Source organism: Cyprinus carpio, chromosome A20 (genome assembly GCF_018340385.1).
Source record: "Cyprinus carpio isolate SPL01 chromosome A20, ASM1834038v1, whole genome shotgun sequence".
Lineage (NCBI taxonomy): Eukaryota > Metazoa > Chordata > Actinopteri > Cypriniformes > Cyprinidae > Cyprinus > Cyprinus carpio.
In genome coordinates this window covers 17751273-17768403 of record NC_056591.1, presented here as the reverse complement: position 1 = coordinate 17768403, position 17131 = coordinate 17751273, and the positions used below count along the sequence as shown (strand labels likewise).

Here is a 17131-nt window from a genome sequence, read left to right as displayed (position 1 = left end):
CAGTCATATTAGTCGTGCTTTGGACCACCTGAATGAATGGGCTCTTCACGGATTTAATGGAATGGTTTTTAGGAGTTTGAATATGGTAGTTGAGGTAACTCAGTTTTAGATATTTCCATTGGTTCCTTGTTCAATGCTGATTAATATACTTTAAGGTTTTGACCTTATTCTGCCCACCTTGCTTTGTTAGGTGCACTGTGTACCCTGAGGAGACTCTTACAAAACTCTGCATGAATTGCTTCAAATCGGGTTTTATTCCAATTTTCAAATTCATGATTCAGTAGAAGACCTCACACCGACTGCCATATAATGCATTAGCTTCTATAGCTGAATGCATTTTGAGCCAGATTCTAATTGCTATTTCAAATTGAAAAGACATTTTGTTGGCATCAAATGCCCTTTTTTTTCTTTTTTCATTTTATTCATTAAGCTGAGGTTTGCACTAATTTTCAGCCAAAGATGGGGTACAACGGGGCTGAAGGAACACATAACTTTTGTACCCTATTGTATCATGTATGTAGTTTTTGACATGTTTAATTTCGATTTAACAAAGCTGAAACTGTTATATAACCATATAATATACAGACCAATGCCATAATTGCAATGTAATATTGCTTTTAAAATAGTTCTATAATCATGATGCTACTAAAAAGTAAATTCAAGACATTTTACACAACTTTTTACCAGTTAATATACTTTTTTCTGGTTCAAATGGTTCAAAAAGATGCCACAGCATCAATCTTTGCTGAAAGACAATCTGAGCATTGCTTGACTACATGCAATACAGAGCAACAGCAACTTCCCCAACATTTTGGAGGAAGAGGAAGAAAAAAAGGAGGAAGAAAACCAGAGCTGCTACATTTTATTTCTATTTTGGAATGTCCCAATGCTGTTGGACTCTGTCCTGACCCTTGGAACGCCACTTGGCCAATCAAATTAGAGGACTGTAACTATCCGTTATATAATAGTGTGTGTGTGTGTGTGTGTGTGTGTGTGTGTGTGTATATATATATATATACACTGTATATTGAAGAGGGTTACTGCCTTAGTCTGTCCTTGACTGAAGAATTGAGTTTGAATGCAGTCTTTAATTCTGTCTCTCTCACACACACCCTTTATCTGTTCTTGGGTTTGTAATTGCAGCAGGAGACAGGATTAATGGCTGCTGTGTTTAGTGAAGTATTGATCCTGTTAAAAGCAGTTATTCTGTGTTAATAAGCAGACTGCAGTCAGAGGCTCCTCTCTTTATCTCTCCCCTGCCGCATTTCCTTCCTGTAATTTCTGTCCTACCTGTTTTGTCTCTGGTATCTTCTTCCTCTTTTCTTCACTTTGTTCTGGCCTGTTGTTGTTTTCCAGCTTGTCTCACATTCCTCTCTCTGCATTGCTCTTTCTGTCTCACTTTCTGGCCCCAAGACATCGTGCCTCCAGCCAGTATAGTCATATCCATAAAACATGAGTTAAGGTCCATAGGGGTTGCGCTCTGTAGACAATGGATAGGTGTTGGGCTCTGTCCAAATGGCTACATGCACCCTGCAGCTCACTCATTTTGTTGCATTAACGCTGAATATGTTTAGCTGTAACACAATAAGAACATGCAGGTGCAGTTTTTACCTACACAAATGTTGAGACCTGTATGTGCACTATGAATGTTTCTGTACATTATGTCTCAAACAATGGCACACAGAGAAGGCGCAGAGGCTTGGAACCTGTTTGCTCTATAATCTAAAAGTGCCCTTCTAGTCATTAAACAAATAAATACATTTTTATTTGTATAGTTATACTTTTTATTAGAATAAATGTTGGACCAACTTTTAAAACAACAATAAAAAAAATCTTACTGACACTATACTTCTAACAACAGAAATAGGGGATTTATGCCTTTTATGCTCTCTAGAATGTAACCAAAGTAGAAACCAAAGTGTACAGTATTTGTAGAAAGTGCCTTATACAAACTAATTTGCAGTGGTGTGGGAAATTTTTTGCACCCCCATATATTTTCCTCCAGTCATTTTTGCATATTTTTACACTGAATATAATTAGAACTTCAACAAGAACCTATGAAGACGTAAGTGAACTAAAAACAGAGATTTACATTAAATACATTTTTATATTTACATGTTTCATGTATCTATTAAAGAAAGCAATTTGGCTGCAATAATGGCAGCCAAATACTTACTGTGAAGTTTTTTATGCATGTTTTTTCTTCTTTGCAGAACTGCTTCATTTGTGACGTTTGTGGAATTTTTACTGTACCATTTGAGAACTCTTACAGACTTGCTTGTGTTTCAGATCATTGTCTCGCATTGTCCAAAAAAACAAAAAACAAAAAAAACACCAGTAACAATATAAAAAATGTGCAAACGCAGTAAATTCAGAAGCAAAGACTTTTCACAACATTGGATTTTTTTTTTTAAGTTGTCTTTTTCTGCCCCTGTGGAGGTCTACGCAACCCATTTATCTGACTCCATCTTTTATTTCCTGTCCTGTTTGCGAGTCGTGCTTTTTATGTCTTTTCCCTCTCTTTCTCTCTACGACTCTTTCTCCTTCCCCTTCCCTCTCAACACGTTACACCCTCACGTACAGCATCAGCAGACCTGCTGGATAAATGGACTTGGCAGTCATTGAAGGTTCACGTGGTAATTTATTGATAACCCAACTCTATAAAACATTTCCATGCATCAGAATTGCTATGAGATATTCTGTGGTGCAGTAAAGCTGTTTATCTTTACTGAAAAGCCATTCAATTAGAGCGAGGTGGAGGGCCAGTCCACACGCCTGCTTACGAAGTCACCATGGAGATAAATTATGGAAATAAGAGCAGCGTTGACAGAAAACATGTCACCCATAGAATCCAAACCTGACATCGGATTTATGGTTGGTCAGTAAACACTCACCATAGGCTATAATTCACTGCTTGAAATTATTATTTTTTGGTCCTGGAAGTGGTCAAACCACAGTGAATAAAGTTTAATAGACTTTAAGTAGTTTGACGAAGTTCTTTTAGATTAAACAAAATCAATTCTCTAGCACAAGTGGGCCGTCACAGCATATTAACAGCAACCTTAATGTACCTCATCTGGTTCGAGGACAATTAGGGGGAAAAATGCCTGCGCATTGCCTTAATTGATTCTCTACAAGCGATTTGCAAAGGTTGAGTGATCACTGCTTCAACAGACCTTGGCTACGATTGTTCATTCTCTCGTTTCTCTCACCTTCCAGTCTTCCATTGCCATCCATCTCTCATTTCTGTCTCTCCTTCAGGCTTTCTACCAAAGACATCGAGAACAGGACGGAGGCTCTGGGCCTGTTTGAGACTCTAAAGACCAACCCGGAGTCATTCTACACACACATGACTAAATATGTGTACCCCAGTATAGCCGGAACCGACCAGCTCCGACTCCTCTTCTACTTCACTCTTCTGGAGAACTGCGGCTGCGCAAGCTACTTCCCTCAATCTGCTATGAATCCTGACACGCACCTCAAACTGCTAAAGAAGCTCAAAGCCGTCGCCGTCGGTGAGTAATAGCAAAAGTCCCAAAAAAAACACATCAGATTTCATCACTTCCTGTGTTAAAGATCAGATTTGAAAGCCAAATGTGAACAAAGCCTGTGTTGCAAAAATGTTGGTTGCAGCCAGCAGTGAAATGACTGTAAAATCGTTGTAGAGAAAGAGGATTCAATCGATACCTAGCCGACCTGGTAACACAATAAATCAGCTCCTGCTTGCAAGCATGTCAATCAACACCATAACCAGAAATTTCCCATGTAATGACACATCTCTCTCCAGCTGAGACAGCGGGAAATGGGTCACTGAGCTGTGAGGGTGCCAGTGAAAGTAAGAGGGATGTTAATTAGCCCGCGTACAGAACATTTTTGTTCTATTCTGATAAGAAAGGAAAGATTTTTTTGAAGCACATGAGACATTGAGTGAGGTTTGAATGAGTTCATTAGTTATGTACCTCTCTCTCTCTCCAGTATTGGGGCAGTGCATGTCATGCATGTGATAAAGGCAAACTTAACCGGGATCATTCACTCATAACTGCATGAGAGTTGTGTACTTACGTGAATTTGTTTGTCCAGATTCACAGCCGGTGTGTATATGTTAATTAATTCTGATATGCCTGCAGTTAATAATTAAATCCATACACACACACACACACACACACACACACACATATATATATATATATATATATATATATATATATATATATATATATATACAGAGAGAGAGAGAGAACTACTGTTTTGGGTTATTTTATTTATTTTTTATTGAAATTAGATGAATTAAAACAGCTTGCCATCACATGAACTAATTGCATTTTTATTATTATATTATAATATACAAATATATTATTAAATATAAAATATTGTAGTATTTCTTCGCAGTATTACTGTTTTACTGTATAATCAATCCAATAAATGCAGGCATGGTGAGCACGAGAGTTCTATTAAAACATTTAAAAAATCGTACCAATGGCAAACTTTTGAACAGTATAAGTCTATAGTTTATAGAGTTGCTTTGTGTCACTTCTTAAATATCATAAAAATACCTTACCTAAGACAGACTTTTGACTTGTTGTAGTTCTGAAAAGAGCTAGAACTAATGACGTCATCTTGTTTAAACTTGATAATCTTAGAGAGAGTGTTTTGAGAGGTCAGGGGGGGAGTTTGTCAGAGAGTTTTCACACCACACTCTCTCCTGTCTCAACTGATACCTTCCCTTTTAAACACTTACACTTAGTAGGATATGGAAACACACTCTGTCACATACATGCTTCCAGACACAGTCCTGTAAAGACTGTTCATAGCATCTGCCACAACCCAAGGGAGAGTGATAGCACCTTTTTTTTCCACATCTCTGTCTGTTAGAGTGTATGTATGTGTTGAATGCCCTTGTGTGTCAGTGTAATGTTGTCTGTCAGACTTGATATTTCCTGGAGGCATGCCAAGTCTACACCTATTCACATAGACTGACACCAATAGAAACCACATGAAAGCTTGAAACTGCAATAAATGTCCCATTTTTTGGATTAGTAGAGATAAAGAGAGTATTCTCAAATTGCACATAATGGATTCCAGTGTGACAACTTGCCCCTATAGAGTGACAACATGGTCACAAAAGGTCAACATATTCAGTGTATTGGTGAATAATTGGCAAAAATAGCTTTTTGTAGACTTTAAGGTTTGTATTTATAAAGAAATTTACTTTATAAAAAACACACCCACCCTGAGAAATATTGACTGTATTGTGACAACTAGCCCATGTCTGTGTTCTATATGATGCCGAAATCATGTCTTACTGCTTAGGTCTGGACTATAAGAAGTTGACAGATGAGGACTCCGATCCTTTGAAAGCTCTGGAGCCAGTACTGACCAGCCAGAACGTCCTGTCAATCTCCAAACTGGCCCCTCGAATACCCCAGAAGGGAGGTGAAGCGCTTACCTCTAGCGCTGTACATGCCACCTGGCTTCATAAACTGTTCTGGGAAGGGGATCAGCATGTGTTGAAAAAAGCCCCCCAGAGTGATCACGACTTCCTGCATGCCTATGACACCTGTGCCAAATACTTTGACCGACTTCTGCCTGTAGATTCTGTTAACTTCTTGGATGCCATTACCTTTTCCCCTGAAGCCGCCAATAAGGTGAGTCTAATGCAGAAAATGAGTGGGGTTTTTGGGGTTCTGCGAAGATGTGCTTACAAAATCCTTTCAAATTTAAAAAATAAATAAATAATGTGACAAAAAATACAGTGAGTACAAGACAAGATTATAAATGTATCTTTATCTATAAGCAAACAGCTTTGTTTTTTTGTTTTTTTTTTTCAAATACTGTCAGTCAAATGCATGATCATTTAATTTTTCGCTTCCCGCCCATTTGAGAGCTTAATGGACTGGGAGGGCCACTTAAAACTAAAAATGTAAAAATGATTATCAATGTATTACATAAAAAATACATCCGTAAATAAATCTCTTTTTAAATTGGCAAATAAAAAAATAATTTAAAACGGCAAAGAAGAAAAAATTTTTAATTGCAATTTAAAAGGTGCAATGAAATAATTTTTTTAATGTACTATTTTATTGTTCTATTGAACAAACGTTTTAAACATGAATCAAATAAATAGTTTTAAATGTCAATTTTTTTTTATTATTGGTTTACTAATACATTTAACTGTTACATATCAATTTGAAATATTATTAATTTGAAAAATAAATATGTAAATAAATGACTTTTTAAAACTGACAAATCAATGAATGTATTTAAACTATAAAAAAGCAATTGGCCAATGCTTTTTGCATTTAAAATGCACTTTTAAAGTGATTATTAATGTATTTTCCACATTGTATCCACTTTATAGCATCAAGTCAGATGCTTTGTCCAATGCAAATGCTATCATAGACTCTTAGTGAAGCACGGTGCCCAGATTGAAAGGTTTAAAGTCTGTTGTCCAGTAACATGAATCATTAAATTTAACACATACACATGTATATGCCGTAACATGCATATGATGTGTTCATGGATTTCTCTGGACATGTTAATGTCTACTAAGTGCTGTTTGATGTTTTAGCACCTCTAATCTCATCTGTCTCTCACAAATGACTTCATTTTCTATTTATTCTGCCTGGAAGTCAAACCTCCACAGGCATACAGAAAAAGACACATACACACGGCCCTGTGGCAAACATCCTAAATGAGCCTCTGTAATCAAAAGGCTAATTGCTAATGCTCGGTGGCCCCTGGAGTGTTCAGATGATGTTATTGTAATGATTGTTATGTTGATATAATGTCATAATGATTAGATTTTGCAGAAAGCAAGTTACAAACACTCATTACCATAAACACACACCCACTCCCACCATTAAGGTGAGAGCGGCATTGATTTGGTGCTCAAGAATACCACAGGGAAAAACAACCAATGACATCTGCCATGTTTCAGCTGTAGACTGTGTGTGAACCATGAGTAAATACAGTTAACGTACGTGTGCATGTGCGTAAATGACAGCAGGAGAGTGTAGGAGGGGAGTGTCGGAGGTAAACCGTATAAGAGGAATCCAGACATGTGAAGTGTTCTCACCGAGATGAATCTGGATGAGAAATGAGATGAGACTGAATTATGCTACATCATTAGTGTTGGGGATTATAATGGTAGATATGCAGCAGAATAACGGCCCGTTGCTGACTGAATATTTTTATAAGCAGAAAAGCATGAGCACATTTCTCCATTTCTGCTTGTGTGCCAATTCTGGGTAGCTTCTACTATATGGGATCACCTGTTGGTGACTATTAAAAGCCTTTTAGAATGAATTTTTATTCACTGTTATTATGGGTATTATTTATTTTGATTATAGAAATCTGCTGTTATTTTGAACTTTGTTCATAAAAGAATCATGAAAAAAAATATGTTTTGGAGTTTGCATAAATTATTAAGCAGCACAGCTGTTTTCAATATTGATAATGTTAAGAAACATTTCTTAAGAACTAATTCAGCATATTAGAATCATTTCTAAATAGTTATTTTAAATTGTATTCATATTTAACAGAATCACTGTTTTGACTGTATTTTTGATCAAATAAATGCAGCCTTAGTGAGCATAAGAGACTTCTTTCAAAAACATTCTAAAAATCTGATCGACCCCAAACTTTGTAATGGTAGTGTATGAATAATGTATATTAATATTACAATCATTTATCTTAATGTATATGAAAAAGTTTTAAAGTTGGTATAGAAAAAAAAAAATTGAACATTGAAAAAAAAAAAATAGATTTGACATTTGTTTTTCTCTTTCCTTTGTGTGTGTTTTCTGTGTCTGTTTAGCTCTCAGTAGAGTCCCGGCTGGAGATCACTAAGCGCGCACAGAAGGCTCTAAAAGGAATTAGCGACAAGAGTAAGAAAAAGGGTAATGATGACAGGAGTGAAAACTCCGCCTCCAGCTTTGACTCCGCCCTCACTCACATACAGCAGTCTCTTGCCCATCTAGAGACTCTGAGCCACTCCTTCGCTCTGTCACTCAAGACAAGCCAAGAGGTAATTAGTCAACACACACATACAAAATTTTACTGTCATCTAAGACGGATGCTAACTGTAAGCAGGGCCTTAAATATTATGTAAGTCCCCATCTTACTTGCCCTTTTTCCTTCTTTTTTCTCTCCTTCTTTATCCTTCACAATTTCTCACTTTCTTGACCTGTGTGGCAGTGGCTGTGATTGATTGGCAGGTTTGTAGCTGGTGTGCTGTCTGCAGGATAGTAGCAGGCAGTCCATGTCACCCTGTGGTTTCTTAAATTCACACATTGAGCCATTTGTATATGGAAATATATGGATTCATTTTTACACTGCACACTTATCGAGCAGATACTGCCGCATCTTATTACCGCCACACCTTCACTGTCACACAACATGCTCCCATAGGAATGTGCATGATCGTGGAAACTGCAGTGTAAATCTCTGTTCCAGTTGCCTTCCTGCCTGCAACCTACCAGTGTAGGAGAGTCCCTGAATTAAAGTAGCACTGCTACTTACTTAAATTCAGAATGAAAAGTAGGTAGTAAGTAGGAAGTGTATGCTCATTATGGAGCTCACTAGGTTTTGGAATTTTGTGGGTGTGTATGTGTGTGAGACGAGCTTGTACCTCTTGATTCTCAGCACCCAAATGAATTGTTCTGTTCTATAGTCTTCAGGTGTACTGCTACTGTATGTCTCTCAAGATACTTAAGGCTTTGTTTTTGTCTCCGCACATATTACTGATTGATTACTGCCAGAGGATGGAAAGCACAAAGTTTTTTTCTGAGCTTGATTTAGTGTTAATGTCTTTGTATTCTTGTCTTTTTTAGGAGCTTCTACAGAAGTACAGTCGCATTTATGATCTGTCCAGATCTGAGCAATCTAAGGTGCGCCATCTGGCCATCACAATGGTCATGGACGGACAGCCCCTCGAACGGATCGAGCAGCTGCTCGCAGTCAGCGTGGGAACAAGCGACCTGTCGGTGGAGAGCGTAGTCCAGGACGCAGTGGAGCGAATCATAACTGCTCTCAGGTACGATGAGCTGCAGTTCGACGATTTCTGTTTGCCAATGTCGTTTTATTAATGTCACCCTCATTTTCTCTCTGTCTGTTTTATACCTTCGCTGGTAATGCTTTGTCTGGTCTGTCTCTCTTTTCCACTCTCAGTCTCTGTCTTTATGGCCTATACCTCTATTAACCTGTGTCAGGCTGGATGTGTTATTGCTTGATTGAGTTAAACACAGCATTGGCCTCTGCCCTGGCCTCTCATCTCTCTCCCTTACAGCTCACTTTCTCTCTTTTTCTTACCTTTCATCTCCTGCTTTTAGGAGGTCGCCACCTTCCCTGCTGGCTGGTCCTTAATAACACCGTGTCCTTAGTAATACTAGCAATTCAGAGAGTAGGTAGTGCTAGCTTCGATTTTTAGAACCAGTCTCCGATTTTCCAGCAAAACTTGTGAAGCTCTTTAAGGCAGTTATTTTGAACCTATTCTTTAAAGTTTCGGACCAAGCTGCCAACATTTAAAGAGCCCAGAGGTCAGGATAGACCATTTCAGGGATTAATAATTTGACTTGGTGGAACATCTCTCATTCAGCAAGTTTCAAGTATTGGATCTTGCAGCTATGCAGCCAAATATTTCTCAGAGGATTTCTGTTTAGATCTTCTTGTGAGGAAAAAAATAATAATAATAAGTTTCATTAATCAGTATGTAACATAATAGTGGATGACTAAATATGAATGTGTGTGTTAATATAACCAGTCAGCCAGTATTGCATATTTTGTATGCGTTCTCATTTTCAACATTTCTACATGAACTACATTACTTTTGCTTCATATGTCACTCACTTTATGTTCATCTTTAAAAACAGACAATTTCAAAATTTCTTATTTCTTATTCGTATATGTATTTTACAGTATAGGATGAAATTTTAACATTATTTTGAATTAGCTATTAAAAATTAACAGTTTTGACATGTGAAAATAGTTAGACTAAATACCATTAAATTAATGTAGATATGTTGCCTTTTTATTGTTGCTTTGAACAAGGCTCATCCAATACAGATTTTTACAGCCAAATTTAACATTTTAAACAAATCAACAAAGTTTCATTATAGAATGGGACTTCAGGATTGTATTATTGACCCTACTTTTCACTTATTCATTTTGGATGTGCTGTGAATAGGTCTTTTCAAGCCAAATACTTGGCTTTTTTTTTTTAATCTCCAAGACCATCAAAGAGCGGGAACCCATCTTTCTGCCCCTCCTGATTAGTCATCCTGCTTCATGGGTCTGTGTTGATCAGACGTTTCAGCTCAATCCATAATCAAGTGGAATTAGTGAAGGTCTCCTGAATCAGAGAAAATGATGGTCAGAAAAATTAAGATTGATCACAGTTTGCTTTATTCAGACGCAGTCTCCCCCCTTTTTTTCTCTGCTGATGATTCATATTCTTGGTAATTGCTTATAACTAAAGCGTGTTCCTGTCTTCTGCTGCTAATTACTGGTTTGCAGAGGTGGGCACATGAATCATTAACAAAGAAATGATATGGGCACTTGAAATTGTCAAACTATTTAAGTTTATTTCATCAAATTGAATTCTCTGCTTTACGTAGATTTCTTGCATCCTGTTTTCTTTTTTTAAGAAGTCAGATATGTTTTTTTAAAGGATGTGGAATCTGTGGTCTACAACCTGCTCATGATTGATGTTTATATCTGGGGAGTAAAAGATTATGGTTGCGTTTCATGTATAAATAATCCTTTAGAAACACAGTGTTCCTCCAAGGACAGCAGTGTGTGTGTGTGTGTGTGTGTGTTTTGTTCCGTTTAGTGAATTTTAAAGCAAGGTTTTACGTTTTTTCAGTCTGCATCATAATATTGAAGATGCTAAAATTCTTGCATACTGAAGGGATGCTGAGATATGTAGAAAATGTCTTGCAATGGCTTTTATAAACTACCATTCTAAAGTTTGTGTTTGGTCTCTCTTGCTCACCAAGGCTGCATTTATTTGATTGAAAATCTGGTAAAAGCAGTAATATTGTAAAATATTATTGCAGTTTAAAATAACTGTCTTCTATGTCAATATATTTTAAATGTATTTTAAAATATTATTATGTGGAATATTTTAAGTATTAGTATCATAGAAAAGTCATTGACATCTTTGTATGATTATTTTAAAAGTATTACAATCCGAATGTAATATTTTAAATGACTAAAAGAAAATTAATTGTTGTTTGAATTTAAAACAAACCCTCTAAATGTATTATAGCTGGAGTACCAGAGGAATGTCAGAGCAATTCTTTGAATTTAACACTACAGTATATTAACATTTTAATGATGCTGTAGTAATAAAACCGGCTGCTGTGCAGATTTCAACAAGGTAAAAAAAAAGATGCATCCCAACTAGCGCTCTGCTAATTAAAGTCTGGAGAAAATAAATCACTTACTGTTTTACACAGCACATCCACTTACTGTGATTTGATGCAGTTGTAAGAATCCAGCTGAACTAAATAATATTATAAATTATAAAAAAGATGCTGAAAAATAAATGTTTTGAAAGCAACACAACGGAAGATTTTCATTCCCATCGAAGCATCGCTCATGTTACATTAACCTAACCAAAGAGAGAAAGTGAAGTCTAACATACAACAACAGCACTGAAGGAAACTGCAAATTAGAGCTTTTGTTTACATCACGGAGAAGAAGATGCCTCTGAAGAAAGGCCAGATTATTTAACACCAGACTGACTAAGTGTTTACTGCAGCAGTAGTAATGAAATAAGAGATTGTTGGCATAAAAATACAAAGCTATTATTAATAGAAACATAATTAGGCGGTGCAGCCTCATGCATAAAAGCATAACACAAACACCTTTAATGGAGGGAGACAGATGAGGCCAGAAGAGAAGGGAGGAGCCCTGCAGCTAGAACATCAGCAGATGAGCATTAAGATTGCTCTGTATGAAAATCCTTTCCTTCGGAGCACACACACACACACACAAAGTTTGCAGCCATAAAGCCACATAAAAGCCGCAAGACATTGAATCTCAAGCTGCGAATGTGTGTGTTTGTTTTCAGCGGTGACAAGGACACGTTGAAAGATTACGCAGACCCCTTGAAGGTGCTGGAAGGAATTGTTGCAGCAGTGCACACTAATGTACAGAGCGGGTAGGTATATCCTTTGTTCCCGTATACTATTATTGAAACATAGTGTTGTCAGTTTGACCTCAGGTAGGGATCATTTGGTAGTTGTTGTGTTACAGTCATTTGAAGTCACTGTACGCTTTAGTGTAAAAAAGTAAATAATATATTATATATTTCTGCAATTAAATAGGATTGTTTGGCACAACATAAAGCAGAAGCAGTAATAGCATTTTTAAAAGAAACCAGTGTTAAAGTATTGACTAAAGTAAGCAATTATTTTGACATGTAAAAAATTGTTTGTTAGCCAAACTAACATAAAATTTAAATTGATGTACGATGACATTTCTTTATATCACCTTTTTATTGTTGCTTCAGACAAGGCTTGTCCAATCACATTTTTAGAGCCAAATTTGAGCATTTGAAACCATATGAAACAAAGTTACATTATGAAATGACAATAAAGAAGATAAATTTAAGATTTAAATATTTAAGATTGACTATTTAAGCACTATTTCTGAGTCAATAATGAAATGTATGCCCATTTTTGATAATTATTGTTAAATTTTGTAAACAACCAATATACTTAATTTGTAATTACTTGTTGTTTGTCGCTTGCTTGTAAAAACGCTTAGTAATATAATTGTATTTAATTACATTGATGTTGTATTACATTGACAATTTAATGTACAATATCATTTAAAAGTAAAATTTTTTTTTTTTTTAATTAGTGTCTTAAGCTAAACAAGGCTGCATTTATTTGATGCAGTAAAAAGTAATAAATATAAAAAAATCTTTTATAATTTTATAATAATTATTAAAAAAGATTACAATTTAAAATAACAATTTTAATATATTTTATTATTATTATTATTATTATTATTATTATCAACATCTTTGTATAAAAAAAATTAATAAAAATTTTTAATTAAAATCAGACAATTCTCAAGACTCCATTATCAAAAGAGATCAGAGAACATATTTTAATATGTTGATTTGGTGCTCAAGAAACATTTCTTATTATCATCAGTGTTGAAATCCATTGTGCCGCTTAATATTTTTTTTAAATTATTGTGATACATTGTGTGTTTGTGTATTCTGATTTTATTTAATGTTAATATTCATTTTTTTCAGTGGGAATATGGTGACCTCTGAGGACATGCTGGCATGGTTACGACCTTTTTGTGGGGACGATTCTAAAGCTGTACGACCCCGACTTGAGGTCCTGCAGATCCTAGAACATTCATTCAGCCTCAGCGATCAGGACATCCACCTACTGGTGTTCTTCAGGAGCCAAGCAGTTCTGAGAGCCTGCTGGCCAAACAGAAAGGTGAAAAATATGCATATATCCACACTGGCACAAAACACGATTTACACTTCACACATAAATATTATTACATTCCCACATCTCTGACTCAGTATTAGCTTATTTCCTCTGTGAGGCACTGTGAATGTAATCTCATTTTACAGTGCAGCCCTTTGCGAGTTAGCATGTGCTTATAGGAATTGCTTCACTATTCTCGCACATGTTGTAGTGTGTGTGTGTGTGTGTGTGTGTGTGTGTGAAGGAATGAGATGTATTTGGTCCAGGGATTACCGATTGCCTGCTTAGCCATGCTCTTTGGCCTCACTTCATGTTGCTTTGGGGATGTGAACATGTCATTCTGCTGTTTTATGTGGTGTTCTCTGTCTGTATGTACCAGTGAAGCTGGAGTAAATTCAACAGTTGAACATATGGAAGAACTAAGAACCAATTCTGTCTAAATTTGTCAGTGTTCTTCTTAGGAGAATGATCTTCTGATTTTCCTTGCTAAACTTTTGGTTTACAAAAGTCAAAGAGATCAGATAAATATACTAGCTGAACATAATTGAATTATCAGAATCAGAATCAGAAAGAGCTTTATTGCCAAGTATGCTTTGCGCCTACAAGGAATTTGTTTTAGTGACATAAGCTTCCAGTACACAGAGACGACAACAACACAGAAAAAAAAAAAAGCAAATAATTAAATAGTATAAACAGTTGTGCTATAGATGATAATGAAATAGAATTGAGTAAGATGCAGGGATGTACTAGGATGGAGGGGTAACAAATAAATATAAGGATATTGCACATTTTTATTGCATAAGTGGGGAAATTTTAAATGTTCATTAGGTAGATTGCCTGGGGGAAGAAACTGTTCTTGTGCCTGACTGTCCTGGTGTTTGCGGCTCTGAAGCGCCGGCCAGATGGCAAAAGTTCAAAGATGGGGTAACTTGGATGTGAGGGATCCAGAGTGATTTTCTGAGCCATTTTCCTCACTCTGGATGTATACAGTTCTTGAAGGGTGTGCAGGGGAGCACCAATAATCCTTTCAGCAGTCCGAACCGTTCTCTGTAGTCTTCTGATGTCTGATTTTGTAGCTGAACCAAGCTCCTGTGGCAGGTTAAACTTCCTCAGCTGGCGAAGGAAGTATAACCTTTGTTGGGCCTTTTTAACAGTGTAGTCAATGAGATTGTCCCACTTCAGGTCCTGAGAGATGGTGGTTCCCAGGAATCTGAATGACTCCACTGCAGCCACAGTGCTGTCTTTGATGGTGAGTGGGGGGAGTGCAGGGGGGTTTCTCCTGAAGTCCACTATCATCTCCACTGTTTTGAGAGTGTTCAGCTCCAGGTTGTTAAGACTGCACCAGGCAGCCAGCTGCTTAACCTCTTGTCTATAAGCAGACTCGTCACCGTCCTGAATGAGACCGATGACCGTAGTGTTGTCTGCAAACTTCAACTGCAAACTCCCTGCTCTAAACAGCTGAAAGTCCGGCAGATGGAGTGCGCTGTCTGGGATGGCGTCATTTGGCCAGGTTTCCGTGAAACACAGAGCAGCAGAGTGTGAGAAATCCGTATTTGTCCGAGAGAGCAGGAGTTTGTCCGTTTTGTTGGGTAGAGAGCAGAGATTTGCTAGATTGATGCTAGGCAACAGCGTTCGAAATCCGCGCTTCCTGAGTCTGACAAGCGCTCCAGCTCGTTTTCCCTGTCTGCGCATCCTGAAGCGTTTGATCAGTGCCGCTGCTCCGCCAACAACAACGTTCAGTAAAAGGTCCGAACAATTGAAATCCGGTAAAAGATTTTGTGGTGTGTTCTGCCGAATGTTCAGCAGTACATCCCTGGTGAAACTGATCATGTTTTTTAAACAAAAAACTGGAAAAACAAACAAAAACATTACAAACACTGGAGAGCCAAGCACTGAAGCAGTCGTGTACGGCGCCATCGAGAGCTAAAATATAATGTTTTAATATTTATTAAATGATAATGTTTATTGCCACTCAGATCCACCTACGGTAGAGGGAGCTTGTTTATACATTTTTTTTTTTAAGTGAAATGAATAAGATTTTCCAGATTTTCCTAATGTTTAAAAGAAGAAATGAGGCTTCATGTGACAAGGAAACACATCTCTAAAAGAGTGGATGGATGGATGGATGGACGGATGGATGGACGGACGGACGGACGAACGAATAGATGGATGGACAAATAGATGAATGGATGGATGATTGAACAGATGCTTGGATGAATAGACAAAATTTATGACAGAATCCAAGAGTTCTCTCATTAATATACCTCCATAATATTTCTTTAGTTCGTTTTCTGACATAAAGTGAAGTCACCTCATCTCACTCAACACACATTCCAAAATTACATGCTGTTAATCCATTTTCCACCAAATCACATAATTCATTCTCTCACTAAACTTTAATCATGCATATGAATATTTATATTAGCAGACGCTATCAGATGTTTGGTTTCACTTTAAGAGGATTACTCCACCAATTGTTTAATAGAATAATTAAATGCAACTTTAAATTTTCAGGGGTTTAAAGCAAAAGAGCCCCTCAAGATTGCTGTAAGTAGTTCCAGTTTCCCATCAGTCCTTGATTAGCGTTATTTAGTGGTAAACAGAACAGAATATCAAGCTTATGGTTGGAAAGAGCCATTTTTTGCATGCGATGGATTTGGATTTGACTAGTTTAGAGCATGTTGAACATTTAAGAAGAACATTAAGAATGAAGTCTAACCTTTAATTCCACAGATTATCACTTCACTACTCTTTAAAAAAGTTGCAATTGTGGCTTCCTTTCCTATTGCTTGGCCGCGTCCCTACACTGGGTCTCCAATGTTGGCAATAGCTTTGTTTTCCTCAATGAAATTAATTAATTTTGTCTTTATTGTGATCTGAAAAAGGAAGAGAAGTTGTAATAAGAAGTCATGCCCTGAAGGAGGAGGAGTAATTAAAAAGAACAGATTGGGGGCAGAGAAAGAGGATTGGCTCTATTTCACTGAGGCATGGAGTCTTCGAACGGAGGCCACATACTCAGATGCCTAAATCCTGATTGGGATTGCTGAGCCGGGCCTGTGCGCCCTGAGTGATGGGCATCAGGCCACGGATCGCTGTCGTTGCATGTCTGTCTGCTGAGAAGCAGACGCTGGTTTACATCACAAGCCACAGAGTCTGGTAATCAACCAGTAGCCCCAGGTGTACGTGTGTCTTTATTTATCTCGATATCTGGGTATTTTTGCTTTTCTCTGTTTTTGTAGTGTGCTTGTTCAGACCCACAGGATTGTGAGTGTGTGTGTCTGTTAATATAACACTTCTACCCCCTGCATCCCAAACTAATCATCTCCTAACTCGCACACCGGCCCATTCTGCCCAGTACCATAGCAACTGCGACTTTACTACTGCCAAGCAGGAGCTGCGTTTCAGGTCTCGCATCTGTTTGTTCTGTTGCATGTTTTGCTGAGCTGTATATTCTCTGTTGTTGTTTACTTCTGCTGTGTTGCAGTGCTGTTTATCTCCCTGATGTATAAGGGAGCATTGTTGAACTTTATCAAAGCGGAATAGGGGCCGTCCTTTTAAAATCAACAAGAGGAAACGTCAAAGCTCATAGAAAGAGGAAGAAGCAGCGCTTGTGAACAGTAGAACGCTCTGGGATGGTTATTGCACAGTTGTCTGATTGAGGAAATGACTTT

The 17131-nt window shown here is 37.2% G+C and overlaps 1 protein-coding gene across 1 annotated transcript in view; it reads left to right on the top strand.

Moving 5' to 3' along the window:
• The window catches only part of nbas (NBAS subunit of NRZ tethering complex), a 130988-nt gene that overhangs the window by 79419 nt on the left and 34438 nt on the right, over positions 1-17131 (top strand). The window contains exons 43-48 of the mRNA XM_042777908.1: positions 3262-3515; positions 5311-5645; positions 7817-8026; positions 8832-9034; positions 12074-12163; positions 13271-13466. Of these exons, the coding sequence (XP_042633842.1) occupies positions 3262-3515; positions 5311-5645; positions 7817-8026; positions 8832-9034; positions 12074-12163; positions 13271-13466 (1288 nt within the window). The remainder of the gene's footprint in view (positions 1-3261; positions 3516-5310; positions 5646-7816; positions 8027-8831; positions 9035-12073; positions 12164-13270; positions 13467-17131) is intronic.